General features: G+C 35.3%; 1 protein-coding gene across 8 annotated transcripts in view; it reads left to right on the top strand.

Moving 5' to 3' along the window:
• promL (prominin-like) overlaps nucleotides 1-17,764 on the top strand; it is a 407,308-nt gene that overhangs the window by 292,508 nt on the left and 97,036 nt on the right. For all 8 annotated transcript variants that reach the window (XM_069841337.1, XM_069841339.1, XM_069841342.1 and 5 more), the window contains exons 5-6: nucleotides 9,446-9,512; nucleotides 15,121-15,285. In XM_069841337.1, coding sequence (XP_069697438.1) covers nucleotides 9,446-9,512; nucleotides 15,121-15,285 — 232 coding nt within the window. The remainder of the gene's footprint in view (nucleotides 1-9,445; nucleotides 9,513-15,120; nucleotides 15,286-17,764) is intronic.

Raw genomic sequence — 17,764 nt, 5'->3', positions numbered from 1 at the left:
ATATCAACACTTGATTCATAGTACAGTATACATATGCAGAATTGATAGCCTCATACAAAATGTACTACTTGTGTTGTTACTAAAACTAAGTTATCTTAATAGCTCATTTGCCAGAGCGCTGGCTTAACATGACCGCTGACCCGACTTCTAATCACGATTATGGCGCACTTGTATTTTGTGGTGGACAAAGATAAAATTTATATTTATCGGGCATCCTTCGTTTTTTCCTCGTCATTCCATCAATACCCTCCACAATTCTTGTATTATTAATGATGAGAAATGTATGCAATTGGATATTCGTATCGAAGCTGCATATCTTAATCAAACTTAGTAATTTACATGTTTCATGTTTAATTACGATGATTACGCACGGTTGTTCGTGTGTATAATGTATACGTTTGTATATTATATTTCGACAATAAGAACATATTTCATACATACTTTTAATGTTCTGTTGCGAAAACTGTTTCCTTGTTTTCTGGACTTCAGTAAAACATATAATAATTATTATTTACTTTAACTAACGACACATTTTTTTCGACAAAATGTATTTAGAACTCCTTGATTTGCTATTAAAATTGAGCAGAAAGCAGTAATTTTCATTTTTCTATTTAGTTGGTAGACTTTAAGGTGTGCATGGTATACTTGACAAGGGAGACTGAAGTTGGTGTGTTTGTTTTGATGTTTCTTTTGTAGAAGGCGTTGTGATGTATTAATGAGTTGGTCTGTCATTTTGCCTTGTGCAAAAAAAAAAAAAAAATGCTCAATGTCAATCAAGGTCGAATCGAAAGGTTTTGAATAAATAGTGTCGAAAAACGGCGTCGTCAACTAAAGCAAAGAATGGTAATCTGAAGAAGATGAGGGAAATTAGCAAAGTGCTTCAAAAGATATGATAGTGATGTGGATGTTAATCCTATCATGTTACCAGAATATAAGTTTTTCCCTCGACTTCATGTAATGTATAAAGAATTTTTTCCATGCACAGGTTTATTTTTACATAGAGGAGAATTAAGCTGCTTCCTGAAAACAGAAAAGATTAGTGTCACAAAGTTTCATACAGTTATGAAAGGAATTTTCTGTATCAAATTGGTTTTATTTAAATTAGCGTTAGCCAATAAGGCAATAACTAAGAAATTGAAGTCCCTGATTAACTAGCGGACTTACTCGTGTTAATTATGTAAGTATGTGCGGCTTACAGCTGTTTCTGTGCTTCATCACACCATCCTCAGAGCCTACTAGATCCCGGCGTCATCTCGAACTTCTCTGCATGTTGTGTGGGTGCGTTTGATTGTTGAAAGGTGTTGAAAAGTGAAGTCAAATAGTGTGTGTGTACTGAAATTGATCTGTGTGTTGAGAATTTGATCAGGGAGTGTTTTAGTGTGTTTGTATATTTCATATTGTTCTAGTGTGTTGAGTTTTTGGTCCTTGGGTTGTAATCAATTATAGTTAATCAAATTGTAGTTAATCAATTACTTATATTCAAGTGTTAAAAGTAGTGTACGCAAGATTCAAAATGAAATTAAAGTCACTGTGTTTTTTCTTTATGGCCAGTAATTTGAATATTTCCCATTATATAGGTAGCTAGTATTTTGTTTTTCGTGGGATCCTATACTATGATAATTTTGCCGACTCTTCAGCTTTTAGAGCATATATAAATGCATATTTCGGCATTTTTAAATGCATATTTTACAGTTTTTAGTGCATATAATTCCCAACATTATTCATTTCGAAAAAATAGGGAGTCACTTGTGTTTGTATGACACCGAATCGATTGTCAGTCATGGTGGGTGTTCCTCGCAGTTTGTCCATGATTGGTAGAAGGCAGTAGTGATGTATTCTAGATGATTAATTGATCTGCATTAGAGGCACCGAGCCCCTCTCCTCCAGGATCTCACTCCTGGCATGACGATTCATGTAGATCTGTGACGTACAGCAGATCTGCGCCAGAGGTAGGCCTATGATGTGCACATTTAATCGTTGGAGGGAAATTCGTAACGTTGCAGATAGTTGAACCAGCTTAGTCGCGCAGCACAATAGGCACGCAACTCATTCCATCGTGGATACACAGAAACTTTATGTGGGCTGAAATGGTTAGGGATGCTCCATGACATATCTGATACGCACTTCTGTACCTCTACCACCACTACTTTTTCTTTCAATACTGCCCTTACTGTTGTTGCGCATAATTGTAATTTGTCAGTTTTATTGAACCTCATAGTTCGTTATACCGGATGTATAAATGTTATGTTTTATTTAACGACGCTCGCAACTGCAGAGGTTATATCAGCGTCGCCGGATGTGCCGGGATTTTGTCCCGCAGGAGTTCTTTTACATGCCAGTAAATCTACTGACATGAGCCTGTCGCATTTAAGCACACTTAAATGCCATCGACCTGGCCCGGGATCGAACCCGCAACCTTGGGCATAGAAGGCCAGCGCTATACCAACTCGCCAACCAGATCGACCCGGATGTATATATTTTGCCCCCCAGTGATCCGATTGTGGGCAACATTGTAACCTATTTCCTGGGATGGCAGTATAATTCAGAATTCAGGTCTATTTCGTATGGAGAGTGGTTCCATGCAAGCATGAGGCGCATGTATCTCGTGAATAAAGCTTTGTGATCCTAACTAAACAGTTTGGGTTCGAATCCCATTGCAGGTTTGGCTGAGGGATACAATAAAATGTTATGTTTTATTTAACGACGCTCGCAACTGCAGAGGTTATATCAGTGTCGCCGGATGTGCACACTTAAATGCCATCGACCTGGTCCGGGATCGAACCCGCAACCTAGGGGATAGAAGGCCAGCGCTATACCAACTTGCCAACCAGGTCGACGATACAATAAAAGGCGAGATGTTACTTAGTTTACTTTTGGTACATGTTGTAATCGCCATTGGAAAGGAGAGTAGGAACATGTTTGAGTTGTAAATTTGCGGCTGGATACTTTTATGCTATATTCCATTCATTCCTTCTTGAAATTCACTTTATAATACTTGTTGTTAAAATATAAAATTTAAAACTTTAAAAAGTGTTTTGTTGAGAAGCTTTTTTCATCTAGTCTGCTGTCAAAAAATCTGAAGAATTTATAACACAGTTATATTACCGGTTGTTCTGTATAGTTGTGAAACTTGGACTCTCACTTTGAGAGAAGAACAGGGATTAAGGGTATTTGAGAATAAGGTTCTCAGGAAAATATTTGAGGCTAAGAGGGATGAAGTTACAGAAAAATGGAGAAAGTTGCACAACGCAGAACTGCACGCATTGTATTCTTCACCGACATAATTAGAGACATTAATTGAGATGGGCAGGGCATGTAGCACTTATGTGCGAATCCAGAAATGCATATAGTGTTAATTATGAAGCCGGAGGAAAAGAGACTTTTGGGAAGGCCGAGACGTAGATGGGAGGATAATATTCAAATGTATTTGAGGAAGGTGGATTATGATGATAGAGACTGGATTAATCTTGCACAGGACAGGGACCGATGGTGGGCTTATGTGAGGGCGGCAATGAACTTGCGGGTTCCTTAAAAGCCGGAAAGTAAGTAAGTAGAAGTGTTTTGTTAGCAAAGGTGCATTACTTTTTTTGAATGCATGTGAACACTCTTAAAAGGCTAAGTTTTACGTATTTTATTATTCTACGTATTGCTTGTTGTTTGTGGTTTCTTTGTCAGATACATTGCCGATGTAGATATTATGTGGTAGGTAATTGTGTTCTATTTTAATTTGTTTTTGTTTGAGAAATGTTTTGTTCTGCAGCTGTCTCTCCTAGAATAAATGGAATTAATCTTACTTTTATTTGTATTATTATTTTTATTTGATTCTATGTATTATTCTTAACGCTTATTTCTGGTAATTTCTACTGAAAACGAATGGAGCACAGAAAATGTGTCGTCTTGTAGAGTAGTTACCTCACGTCGGAGGGAAAGTGAAGATAGCTACTAGTAATCATTGCTCCATTGCTTCAACTGTCTCCCACCTTGTTGGATGCACTGCGCTCTATCCCGTTGTCCAAGTACATCACTTGTCATAGCGTGACGCATTATATGGAATGGAATGTCCATCGAATGCGACACTGTAGCTTCTGGGGATTTGTTGGTTGCGTGGCAGAGACTTGGTCTTTCACATATCCCCACAGGAAGAGGTCACACAGATCAGGTCTAGACTTGTGAAAACAAGGCTCATGGCTGGGCTCCTAGCTCCAGTTCTAAGAAAACTTCCAGCTTCAGCTGAGCTTTCTTCAACGTCCCAGCTCTTCTCGAGCAGAATGTTTTGCAGCAGACGATCTCGAGAGTCATTTTCGTCCGATACAGTAACACATCACAGCAGTGAAACAGTAACAAATGACAACCTAATTTGTACGAAGAATATTTACCTGTGTTTATACATATAGAACAAAAATATGTTTTCTTTCCAAATCAAAAAATAGATTCCATGTACGTTTACCTCAACAATTTAAAAGAACAGGCAATGAAATTTGGATTGATAATTAATGAGAAGAAAACAAAATTTTTAAAATGCACAACAAAAAGAGAAACTTTAGAAGATTTTAAAATAAATGATATAATGATTCAACAAGTACCAAGTTTCAAATATATTGGATCAACTGTTAATAACACCATTGAGGAAGAAATAAGAGAAAGAATTGTAATGGGAAACAAAGCATACCATGCCAACCTGCAGTTATTTAGAAGTAAATTAATATCTAAACAGTCCAAATTTAAGCTATACTGTACTACAATAAGACCTGTAGTAACTTATGCCAGCGAAACATGGGTCCTTAAAAACTCCATAAAACACAGACTACTAAATTTTGAAAGAGCAATACTAAGAAAACATTTTGATCCAACTAGAATGAATGATGGTACATGGAGAATTAAATATAACAGTGAACTGAATGAGCTGATAAAGAATAGGAACATAATAAATCATACAAAATCGCTAAGATTAGGATGGTTTGGTCATATAAATAGAATGGAGAATAATAGACTGGTCAAACAAATATACAAATGGAAACCAATAGTTAACAGAAAGCAGGGTAGACCAAAAAATAGATGGGAGGATGATGTCCTGAATGATTTGAAATTGATGAAGATGGAAAACTGGACAAAGATAGTTGGAAGCCGTAAGGAATGGAAGAAAGTTGTTGAGAAGGCCAAAACTTTCACCTGAGAGTTGTACAGCCTGAAGAAGAAGAAGAAGAAGAAGAAGAAGAAGAAGAAGAAGAAGAAGAAGAAGAAGAAGAAGAAGAAGAAGAAGAAGAAGAAGAAGAAGAAGAAGAAGAAGAAGAAGAAGAAGAACGTTTACCTCGCACTTCCATATTTATTTTTGTTTTCAACTTTATAGTAGCGTTTAATGAAAATTACGAAATAAAAAAAATAATAATCTAGTAGAATGTTTATGCACAGTAACCAAATCATTTTAATATGACAAACATTTGAAGGAAAGTAAATTACTTTTCACAGAAATAACGCCCTAAAAGTTTCATACTTCTAAAGGAGACTCTTAACTGAACATATTTGTGGAAATGTTTTCAACTTAAAAGTTTCATTCAATAAGTACCTGTAATATTTGTCACGTCCCCAAAACAAAACTAACATAATCCAATTTAAATCCTCTCCAAATTCAATCTCGCAAATTTCAAGCGGAATAATTAATAATAGGTCCTTAATAGAAACAACAACAACCAAATTTCTTGACTTACAAATCGATAATGTGTTAAATTGGAAAAATCATGTTAAAGAAATTTTCCCAAACTAAATTCAGCATGTTATGCTATTAGATCTATGCAAGAGATAGTAAATATCAATACCTTAAAAACAATATACTTTGCATACTTCCATTCGGTAATGAATTTTGTAATAATAGTCTGGGGAAATTCTACAGATAGCAACAGTATATTCCTATTATAGAAAAACGTAATTAGAATAATAGTAAGTGCCAAATCTAGGGAATCGTATAGGACTGTTTTAAAAAAACTACAAATAATGCCCATGGCTTGTCAATATATTTTTCCATTTATAAACTTCCTCGTATCCAATCTTGAAAACTTTGTAACTATAGGGGAACAACTTACAAAACTCCGTTGATCTGCGCATGCGTCAATATGAGAGTGACACAGTATACTATTCACCTCTTCCTTCCCAATTGTCAGCCAATGACGAAAGAAGACATTACTTACAAAAACTTTCAATGAAGCAAAATATTTTCATATTTTGTAGACTTAATAATAACTCAAAAAGTAGTAGTCAGATTCTAATAAGGAAAAAAGCATGTTGAAGTGTATTGTTTACAGATTTCTAAGATGTTTGAGTAGCCGCAATATAACAAATGTAAGACTTCGTAATTGAGGTTTGTTTTATACTATTTAGCGTTGGAAAAATGTTTTTGAAGTAGAAAATAAACGATAACTTTTTTCCTTGAAAAAAAAAAAAATAAGTGGGTAGTTGCGTGTATGAAATTGTCTAAATACATATACTTTATGTTTAAAAAGCCCCATGTTAATAGAATGAGTTTACAAGGTATTATCACTTGTTAAAAGGTTTATGTCTGACTGCTCGTTGTCCATCATGTAGCGCGCGCGTGCATAAACATTATTTATCTTCAAACCTCAACAGTGCTTTAAAAATAAGCATTTATTGTTTTGATTGGTTACATTTACTTAAGAGCCAGACTAAAATGTTTAATCAGTTGTCTCCAGTCTTTTCAGTTGGATTTTTGTAACAAAAATCCAACTTAATGTAAAGGAACGATTCTATCGCCGCCTTTTCGCAGAATATGGAAAAAAAACAAATGGAAGAATTGTGTTGATCACGTTAAAAATAACTAAGAACAATATTTTTATAATGCTAATGTATTAGACAGTGAAACTGACAGAATAATTTCGTTAGGAAAATGTTTAAGTGATAACAGTGATGCATCAGATGACTTGTCAATCAGTGCGACATTTGTTCATATTAATGGAGGAAGATTCCGCCTCCAGTGCAGCTGTAAGGTTTAGTAACCTCCTACAACGGAGTTTTGGCAGTTGTTAACCTATAATTCAACAGTTCATAGCATAAATACTAGTCAGAAATGACTTTTATACTCTATCGGCAAGTCTATCATGTTATCAAAAAGTTATATGGCAGTAAAAATTCTTAATTGCCTTCCTGTGGATATAAAAAATCAAACTCAAAACATAAGATTATTTAGGGCCAAATTAAAGAAGTACCTAATTTCTTACGCCTTCTATTCTGTAGGTGAATTTATAACATTTGCCTGAATATTTCTGTCCTGTATTAAGTATCGATTCTAACCTCTAACTCTTCTGTACCAGTATATATTTCAACTAGACTGTGAGTATAATTAAGACTTTGTAGTACTAATAAGATTTTTTTTTGACATGTTCCATATTCTAGCTGTGAAACGATGTACGAATACCATGAAATATAAATAAATACAATACAATCAATGCAACGAAAATTCAAACTATTATAACAGAATTTTGACTCTCTTATTAAACGTAAATAAGACCATGTTAGAATCTTAATTATAATTATTGCAAGGAATATTTCACACACTATATCTGCAACAATAAATAATATAACCTTGAAACATTAGATACCAATACAAGAACCACATGGAAAATTTGTAAGGAATAAAAAGGTTGCTGTGAAGGAAAACCATATCATTCACATTACCAAGGTGCAATCTTGAACTTCTCTCATTGAGTACAAACTCTGCTGTACTGAATGCTTATTCGCTGGGTGCACTTGTGGCTGACACAAACAGAATTTCCTTTGTCACACGTGCTAGTTTGGGATGTGCCGTTTCTTGAGCCTTCCTCTAGGCGAGAATATAATCTTTGTGTAACCGCTCATCCAAATTTGAGTCTACTGAACTGTAAACATTAATCTCTCTGTCGATGATGTAGGACGTTTGTTTACTCTTTCTAGAAGAAAATAGTTTTTTTTTTTATTTTTTATTATTTTTTAAAGGAATGGGAAATATTAGTTTCATTTTGGCCACGAAACATGTTATTGTGTCAGAAATAAATCTGTCATAATTAGTAGTTGTTTTATTAGGCCTTATTGTGGTCAACTTTCTACTTTCTCATTGTGTTCTATGGCATCAAGACCCACTACAAGTGCGTGCTCTATTCCAGTTTTTCCCAGTGTATTGAAAGTAACAGCTGCTGTAATATTTCATTGATGTATACCTTGTGTTTATATTTATTTTCTCGGCAATACTTTTAATTCTCGTTCTTTGTTTCTAATTCACACCATTCTGAACTGACTTTGCCAAAAAGCAAACAATGGAAAAACGACACAGTTTTCGTCTTATACCACTTCTCACGACAATGCAAAAACTGCTGTACTTCAATAAAATTTGTCTACTATATTTTGTTTCCTCACTATTCGAACTGCTAATGCAAGCCACTCTTTATATGAGCTGTGTTCGTCTCACTACTCTAAACATATAATATGAGCCGTTCAGAGCAGAAGTGGTGTAAGTCAGAAATGGGTAATGAGGGTTAAAGTAAACATTCTGTAAAATACAGCGCAAAGTAGCAATTAACATTCAATTTATTTAAACTATTAGTAGTCAGTGGATAGCAAGAAGGACATATTAATTGCTACTTTGCGTTGTATTTTACAGAATTTTTACTTTAAACCTAATTAGCCAATTTTGACTTACACTACTTTTGCTCTGAACGGCTAATATGTAACTTGACAGCTTCGAGCATGTATGAAAGAGCAGAGAGAAGGCAGATAATTTCCAACTTTCACAGAGCTTTGCAGACTGTCAGTGTACTAGGTACCTCTTTACCATGAACCATAGGAAACTTGACGATAAATCAGGTTTACTCGAATAAACCAGATAAAAAAGATAATAAAATTATCTTAAATGGAAGCGTGTTCAGAGAAGTTTGACAATATTTTTAGGATAAATTGAGCCACACAGCCTTAATGAAAGTGTCACCTCTAGACACTCTCAGAAACAATATTTTCTTGTGTTGTAACGTTGAATTTAAATATAACTTACACTTTTTTTTTTCTACTTTGTGTAAGTAATAGAAATATTTTACAGAGTTTGTATATGTGGTAGGTTTCGAAACTTCAGTTGTAACTAATAGACTACATATGAACATGCATAAAAAAACTACAAGCCACAAAATAAAAAGGAAAGAAAGTGACTGTAAAAACTGCCAGAATAAGATGGTAGTAAGTTACCTGTCTCTATAGAGAGAATATAGTATAAATGAAAGGAAAGTTTCTAAGAGACAACGAATCAAGATACTGAAATTTGCTTCATTTGTATGTTCAAATAGGCTATGGCAATTTATTTTGTCCTATATTGTTCTTTGAAAAATTATAATTATATTTCGTTAATATTTATGCATTTTACATTATTGCAATAATTACGTTTGTTAATGTATGTGCATGTGTTTTTTCGTTGCAGGAGGTTGATACTTTACTTATAACAAATTTTGGGGAATTGAAGACTGTTTTGGATAACGTTTTACAAAGTAAGTATAACTTTCATTCAGGAAAATTCACGTTTCTTATGCTACAGTGAGGTTAGTTGGGGACTCTGGGGTTTTGCAGGCGCCGTTCCCCGCCAAGAGATGGCATGATAACCTGGAATAATGCGAACACTGCAGTTTCGCTTTAGTTGTGTTGTGTTGTGAGTTGGCGGTGAAAGTTGTAATCTTAAAAATTTAAGTGAAGTTTAAAGTGCTCTGTGTAGGCTACTGTTGTAATGACTTATTCATCACTTGAACATAGGCCTACCGGTATTTATCTATACTATACATACTTACGGAAACGAAAATTTTGTGCGGCGACAAAATGCAAATTTCGGGAAAAGTTTCCAGTGAGACCTGTTACAGCTCTCAGTACCTACAATAAGAAGACCTTATAAGAAGTTCATGCGGACAGGTTCGGTAAACGATGAAAAACCGAATAGAGAACGCCGTGTTCTGTCGGAAGAGAAATTAGACGGGATTGGTGAAATACTGGAACACACCCCTCAAAAATCTTGCGAGAGTGACTGTAAATTTCATAAAAAGATGTCAAATGTATGTTGCAGTAAATGAGGACATTTTGAGCAACGAATGGAAGCTCGGTAAGTACTATAACTTTTAAGCATTGTAACAGTAGGACTGTAGGCCTGAAAGTGCCGGAGACGCGTGCGTGTTCCTCGCGGTAACCAACACATTGATAGCCGGGCCGTGCCGGCTCAGGACGAAAACCCGAGCGTCCCCAACTAACCTCACTGTATAACGTATTTAAAGAAGCACTGCATCCTTTCCAAATGTATAATAGTCCAGTTGGAGAGGCACGTCACTGATGATTATGTAGTTTGTTTTGTAATATTACAAAATATTGTCTTTGTAAAAATAATTTATATAATCCTGCTATGTGTGCCCAAAGGCAAAGTGAGTAAGTATGTATGATTTAAATCAAGATTTGAATCAATTGTTTTTGTAATATAAATCACTCATTTAAATTAAATTAGTTTTATGATAAAATCACCTAATTATTTTTTAAATTGTATTTAGGCCCTATTACTCAGTTTTGAAGTAATAATTTACAAATACATGCTATGTGTTAACAATATTGACATACCCACTAGGTAAATTAAAACCAGTTTGGTCCTTACTGTTGTCCTATTTCTTGTAGTCCATTCTTGTTCACATTCAGTTAGCATCTAGTAATAACTGCTAACAGAAACAAGAATCATTTTATTGAGTGTGTTGAGTTATTCTACTTGTAAAAGTGTAGCAGGAAGGTTGCTGTTAACTTAAAATATGTAATCCAGACCGAAAACTTGATCCAATATGGGGAGAATTAAGAAAATAAAAATAAACTTCGCACTTCAAGTGAAAAGGAATGAAAACTAAATGCAGTTTAGAAACACAGGGATTAGTTGCTAGAATAAATTTACAAAATTATTCTAAATGTAACAGCTGTAAAGATAATCAAGAAAAAAATGAGGATACTGCAACATCTGACACTGAAAATCAAAACTTAGAGACCTGTCCAGTAGTTGTACCTTCAGTATCAAAACAAAGGAGATCATTAGTTGCAGATCAGCTATCCACTGAGAGACCATCTCTAAAAATTAAACGAAGTCAACTTAGTGTTAGTCCCTTCGTTGTCCAAACTTAGATAAACAAGTTGCAAAATTCGGTTATGCTACAAATATTCCTTCTGTTGCATTCAGCTATAATACAGATTAACTGATTCAAAATATTTTGTATCATATTCCAAATCAAAATATTATTAAACATTAGTATTTACGAGGTGCACTTGAAAAGTTCGTGGCCTGACACATAGATTACATTGAAAAGTGTCAACAATGTCTCCATTGTTACCAGCCATTTTATCTTAGTTCGAGCACGAAAAATCATAATTTTCTGTTCACTACATTTTGTGTAGTTTAATTTTGAAGTTAGTGCGCCAAACAGATTGGCAAAAATGGGAAATATCGAGCTTCGTGCACAACAGAAATTAAAGCAGATATGGGTGCTACACTCGGAGAATCCGCTCCAGCATTTTCGACTGTGAAAAAATGGACGCCCTATTTAAAGATGGTCGAGAGAGAGAGTGGAAGATGACCCCTGCATTGGACGTCGAGTAACAAGTGAAGAAATCGTAGAACAAATTCACGATATGATATTGATTGACCATTGATTGAAGGTGCGGGAAATTAGCAAGGTTATGAATATCTCAACTGAATGGGTGCGCCATGTCTTACTCAATGTCTTGGGCATGTCCTAGTATCCGCAAGGTGGATTCCGCGTTTGTTAACACGGAAACAATATCATGTCTGAAGTCAAATTTCGAGAGTTTGTCTGGCTTGATTCGAGAAAAATACGCTCCATTTTTTGAGGCAGTATATGACCACTAATGAAACATGGATCCACTACTACAATACCAGACACAAAACAGCGTCGAAACAATGGAAGCACAGTGATCCTCTGCCTCCAAAGAAAGCAGATGTTGTTCATTTGGCTGGGAAAGTCATGGCGTCCGTATTCTGGGATTCTAAGAGGAAAATCATGATTGACTATGTAGCAAAGGGGAGAACAATAACCGTAGATATTATTCAAATCTCCTGCAGCAACTGAAAGGGAAAATTCGTGAGAAGAGGCCAGGTATGGCCAAGAGGTTCAGTGCCCCCTCACATAAGCCTGCCATTGGTCGCTATCCTGAGCAAGCAGTCTCTACCATCATATCCCACCTTCCTCAAATCCATTTTTATATTATCTTCCCATCTACGTCTCGGCCTCCTGAAAGGTCTTTTTCCTTCGGCCTCCCCAAAGGTCACTCTATATGCTTTTCTGGATTTGCCCATATGTGCTACATGCTCTGCCCATCTCAAACATCTGGATTTAATATTCCCAATTATGTCAGGTAAGGAATACAATGCTTGCAGTTCCACGTTGTGCAACTTTCTCCATTCTCCTGTAACTTCATTCATCTTAGCCCCAAATATTTTCCTAAGCACCTTATTCTCGAATATCATTAACTTCTGTTCCTCTCTGAAAGTGATTGGCTGTATCGCAAACCATATTTTCCACTTATATCATCACCTTCTTGAACTTCTTCATTAGGTAAAATAATGACGTGTGAGACATGTCATACTTCGAAGCTTCAGCTCTTAATGAGAATTTTCCTTCACTGACAGACCTTGCTGCTTCCTGAATAACTTCATTGGCTAATTCATGCGTAATCTTTTCTTTGTGTGTGTCCGAACAATTTTATGCCCTAAAACAAATATAATATCATCAATAAATTCGTTTTATAAAACTTTTAAAACGTTTTACGCAGTATTGTTAATTTAATGTTTTGAAGCAGTTTTGAACATTGTTCAAGTGTTTCCCAAAGGAACTGTTCAAATGTGCCCCATATGATCCTATCAAGTACGACCATTCGTTAAAAGTAAGAAGAAAAAGAAGTGATCTACAATAATTTTCGAAAAATGCATTCACTGAGTTCTCATCAATAAATTAACTGGAAGGAAAATGGCAGCCAGTGCATCAGAAGGGCTGCCTTCAGTGAGCTCTGTGTTTAGTATAGAGCTCACTGGCTGTCAGTACCGCCAACTTAATGAAAATTGTGTGTTGAGGTGAGAAATCCAATCTGTTCTAATGTGCCCCCTTCTCCCCTTGTATCAAGGAAGGAGAAAATTAGAACTACTGTTAGAAGAGAAAAAATGCAGGATCACTTGTAGACTATATCAAAACAAACCAATTAAGATTGCTTGGTCATATGAAGAAGATAATAGAAGATAAATTCCCGAAGGTGTATGAATGGATTCCAACGGTAAAAAGAGGGAAAGACCAAAATTGACTTGGACACGAGGTATAATTAGAACAGTAAGAGAAAGTGGATTGATGGCACATTGGAGAATACGTAGAGAAGAATGGAGAAGGGCTATAGAATCCTTAAAATGGGTACAAGAAGATATCTTAGGACATTGTAAAGCCTGATAGTAAAAATAATAATAATAATAATAATAATAATAATAATAATAATAATAATAATAATAATATGATTATTAATTTTCTCGATCCTCTTTTAGAATGGTTGTAATATTTTTATAATCCACACCTGTGGAGTAATGGTCAGCGCGTTTGGCCGCGAAACCAGGTGACCTGGGCTCGAATCCCGGTCAGGGCAAGTTACCTGGTTGAGGTTTTTTCCGAGGTTTTCCCTCAACCCAATACGAGCAAATGTTGAGTAACTTTCGGTGCTGGACCCCAGACTGATTTCACTGGCATTATCACTTCATTTCATTCAGACACTAAATAACCAGAGATGTTGATACAGCTTCGTAAAATAACCCAATAAAAAAATATTTTTATAGTGTGCATCAGTCCTAGAGCAGATTATTATGTTATTGTATTTGTCCTGTATCGTGGCTACCAGTACTTATTTTTTTTTTCAAAGCTTATAAAGTGCACTAGATCTAGAGCAGATTAGGCCTATTTTGTTATTGCAGTTTGTCTTATATCATGTCTAGTTACTTTGTGTCTTCATTCAATGCTTATAATGTGCACCAGTCCTTCCTAGAGTAGATTATTTTGTTGTTATAATTATTGTCTTGTACCAATTAATAAAATAGTATGATTAGAATAAGATCTAGAAATAAGTTTCACAAAGCCAGGATTTGTAAAAATATATATGGTGAATAATACTACTGCTGCTGCTGCTACTGCTACTGCTAATCTCGCTCTGTCTTCTGATATGCAAAAAATCAGCTTCCTGGAATGTACCTTAATGTAGACGAGGCTTTAGGGTTATTTAAATTCTCCTGCTACCAGTTGTTCCAGTGAACGATTTTTTCAATGCCGAGGTGTGTAAATTAGAGCCGCTATGGGAGAAAAGAGGTTAAACTATAATGCTGTGAGGGAGAGTAGTTAAATTGTATTGACTGCGAGATAATCGAGTCTTTTGCGTGTCAGAAAACCAGAAAGAAGTGTCTATAATTTTTTCATTAATAATGTTATACGAGTACATATTTAAATAGACTAAATGTATGGAAGTTCTCTATATTGAGATTTATGAAATGAATAATTTTATACAAACTTTCACTCAATTCATTTTACTAAATTAATATTACTAACACAAAAACTGTTTATTCATGAATAGGCCTAATTTTTTACATACTTAACTTTCTAACTGTGTGGGAGAAATTGCTTAGAAAACTATGAGAGAAGCAGCATTGTCACCCATGCTCAGGAGCAGCTTTACAGTACAGTAAGTCCGCCTGTATATAGTATATGGATAGAAAATTAAATTTTCTGTAAGTTTAGGCTATTCTCAACTCATTTCGACGTTTCTTGACTTGACAACCATTTGCACACTGTTTGGATAAATGAAAGCGATTATATTTCTCGGATTTTGAAATTGTTGCAGATAATTGTAATCTCTAATGCTGGATTCTTTTCCTTCAGGTAGCCGAATGCAATTTGAAGCCATTAGCATACAGATTCTGAATTAAACATTTGCTTTAAATTCTTCCATTTATCGTTATGTTTTTGTATATTATGTAATGCTTGTAGATGACCTGCTACATCTATATTCATTAGGACACTGTCTGAACTTCGGGAATTTATATTCCAGAGAGTGGCGCCATTGTGCAGAATGAACTGGCAGAGGTATCAAGAGCCATCATCCTTTCGAACTTGACCGAATTGGTAAAAGGATTGGAGGGAGTGAAGACTGACTTACAGGATATTCATTATACCACCAAGAGTCTGCAGAGTAACTCGAACAATTTGGCAAAAAGTGAGTAGTAAAATATTTCATTTCACTTTAGACAATTTAATTATAAGTTACGTAATATAAAATATTAATTTTGATCTTAAAGATGAAATGAATTGTTGGAATATGTGTTTCTTCATAAAACTTCTCCATCCATTTATAAATCTATGAATTATCATTGTGTAAACATGAAAAATTTATCTCTGTAACAACCTGCATTGATAAATATTTCTGATGTAGAATGTGCTTGGTATATGTTTGTGTATGTGTGTGCGTGCGTGCGCGCACACACATATCTGTAGCTTAGGTGTTTATTTCTCATCAGGGCGACTAGGAATTGATACATTGCAGGTCATGTGAGATTTGAGATGAAAGAGAGCTCTAGACAAGATGTTCTCTTTTGATTTTCCTTCCATTCTTACTACACAAACATAATTACATCATTATTGTCATAAAAATCCTAATCATCTGAATAGCAGACTAGTATTTACACATAGGCCACATGGCCCAGAGTGGAAAATTCGTAGGAGCAATAAAATTTTGAACAAAGAAAAACAAATTTAGCTGAAAATAAATTTCCACATGCACCTGCGCGTGCTTTACATAGTAGCATATGTTAAGTTGTTGTTACATGCCACTCTTTTTACAGTTTGATTGCCAAATGTCTTAGATTTGTATAAGTTAGTTGGGGGGAGGGCAACATTTTTTTGGGCCCATGGGCATAGCACTACCTAAATGCAAGGCTGCTGACAAGTGTGACGACATAATGGTAGAATGTGAGACTTAGATTATTTAAATTATGTTATATTTGTGTCATAACTGTGGTTATTTCACTGCGTGGCTGCTCACCAAAGCTACAGTTAAGATGAAAAGACAATAATGATAAATATTTTATAAGATAAATATTATGGATAACAGCATTGGTGTCACTTTACTAAACCTTCAGAGGTAATTCATGGAGGACGTGAGAGTGGAAACTTGTCTTACAGTGTCATTTCATTATGATGGTGGTTGCTCCACACACTTCGCACATGTAGTTAATGAACAGTTTCCAAATCGGTGGATAGGATGGGATGGTCCTTTGAGGTGGCCAGCTTGGTCCCCCGAGATAACATTGTTAGACTTCTTTCTTTGGAGCGCAGTGAAAGGTAGAGTGTATCAGGAAGCCCCAAACAACAGTAAGGCCGGTTACACTCTACACCAAGAGATATGTAATGTGAAAAGTGCGCCGAGAAATGCGCGAGCGAGGCGAGAGAACATTGTCCACACACAGTGCCCAGAAAAGTGTAATGCCACAATTGAATTAAACTTTACTTACAGAAAAGTGTTAATTTTCCTTGTTTAATACCTGTAAGAATTGGTCTGTGATAACTGAAGTAGGTGAGATAGTTCATACGAGCAAGAAAATCAACACCTCTATATAACTGCATATCAAAACAGGAGTCCACACCTGTGGAGTAACGGTCAGCGCGTCTGGCTGCGAAACCAGGTGGCCCGGGTTCGAATCCCGGTCGGGGCAAGTTACCTGGTTGAGGTTTTTTACGGGATTTTCCCTCAACCCAATACGAGCAAATGCTGGGTAACTTTCGGTGCTGGACCCCGGACTCATTTCACCAGCATTATCACTTCATATCATTCAGACGCTAAATAACCTAGATGTTGATACAGCATCATAAAATAAGCCAATAAAAAAAATCAAAACAGGAATTATTCCTTGTTGTGCTAATTTTTCTGCAGTGTAATAGACCATGATTTATGTAAGAAAATGATAACAGTCTTCTGTTTTTTATGGTACGAGTGACATCACAGAAAACCTTTAATGTCAAAATGTTACAATTTTTCTTTTCTCGTAGGTGAGGTATAGAAGTTTCATATAAAAAGACACTGCTTCTCCAATCTTGATTACACTCTTTCGACACATATATATCACTGAAGAACTGTTATGTTATTTAAAATAAACAACTACATCACTGTGTTAATATTGAACTGCAATGGTATTTTACCTTAATTAACTAGAATTCAGGAGATGATGCTTATCACATCGAAACTAGTCAATTAAGGTAAACTACCACCATAGCTTAATATTAACACAGTAAATTAGTTGTTTGTTTTAAATAACATAACAGTTCTTCAGTAAAAAATTGCTGTGTAGCAATAAAGCGAAGTTTAGTTAATTCTGTATAGTGGTTTAATTTTATTAGTGATTAATTTATATTAAAATTAACAATGAAATACTGGGTGGCCACGAAATAAGGGGAAAATATTTAATGCATTTGAAGACTTATGGTGACAGCAAGCTGGAGCTCCACTGCATTATGCACCGATAGTACAGGAAAGGCTGGATGAATGGTCCTCCAACCTAACACTACCTGACTTTTTTTCTTTGGGAAGCTTAAATAACCAAGTATACAAGCATACCATTCAAAACGAGGTTCATCTGTGCAAATTTATTATTGAGGAGTTCAATTCAATTTTCATAGACTTCTGCAGGAAGATATGCGAA

The sequence above is a fragment of the Periplaneta americana genome, chromosome 12, assembly GCF_040183065.1.
Source record: "Periplaneta americana isolate PAMFEO1 chromosome 12, P.americana_PAMFEO1_priV1, whole genome shotgun sequence".
Classification (NCBI taxonomy): Eukaryota; Metazoa; Arthropoda; class Insecta; order Blattodea; family Blattidae; genus Periplaneta; species Periplaneta americana.
Note: the sequence above shows the minus strand (reverse complement) of the source record. Positions and strands in the feature narration are given on the sequence as shown.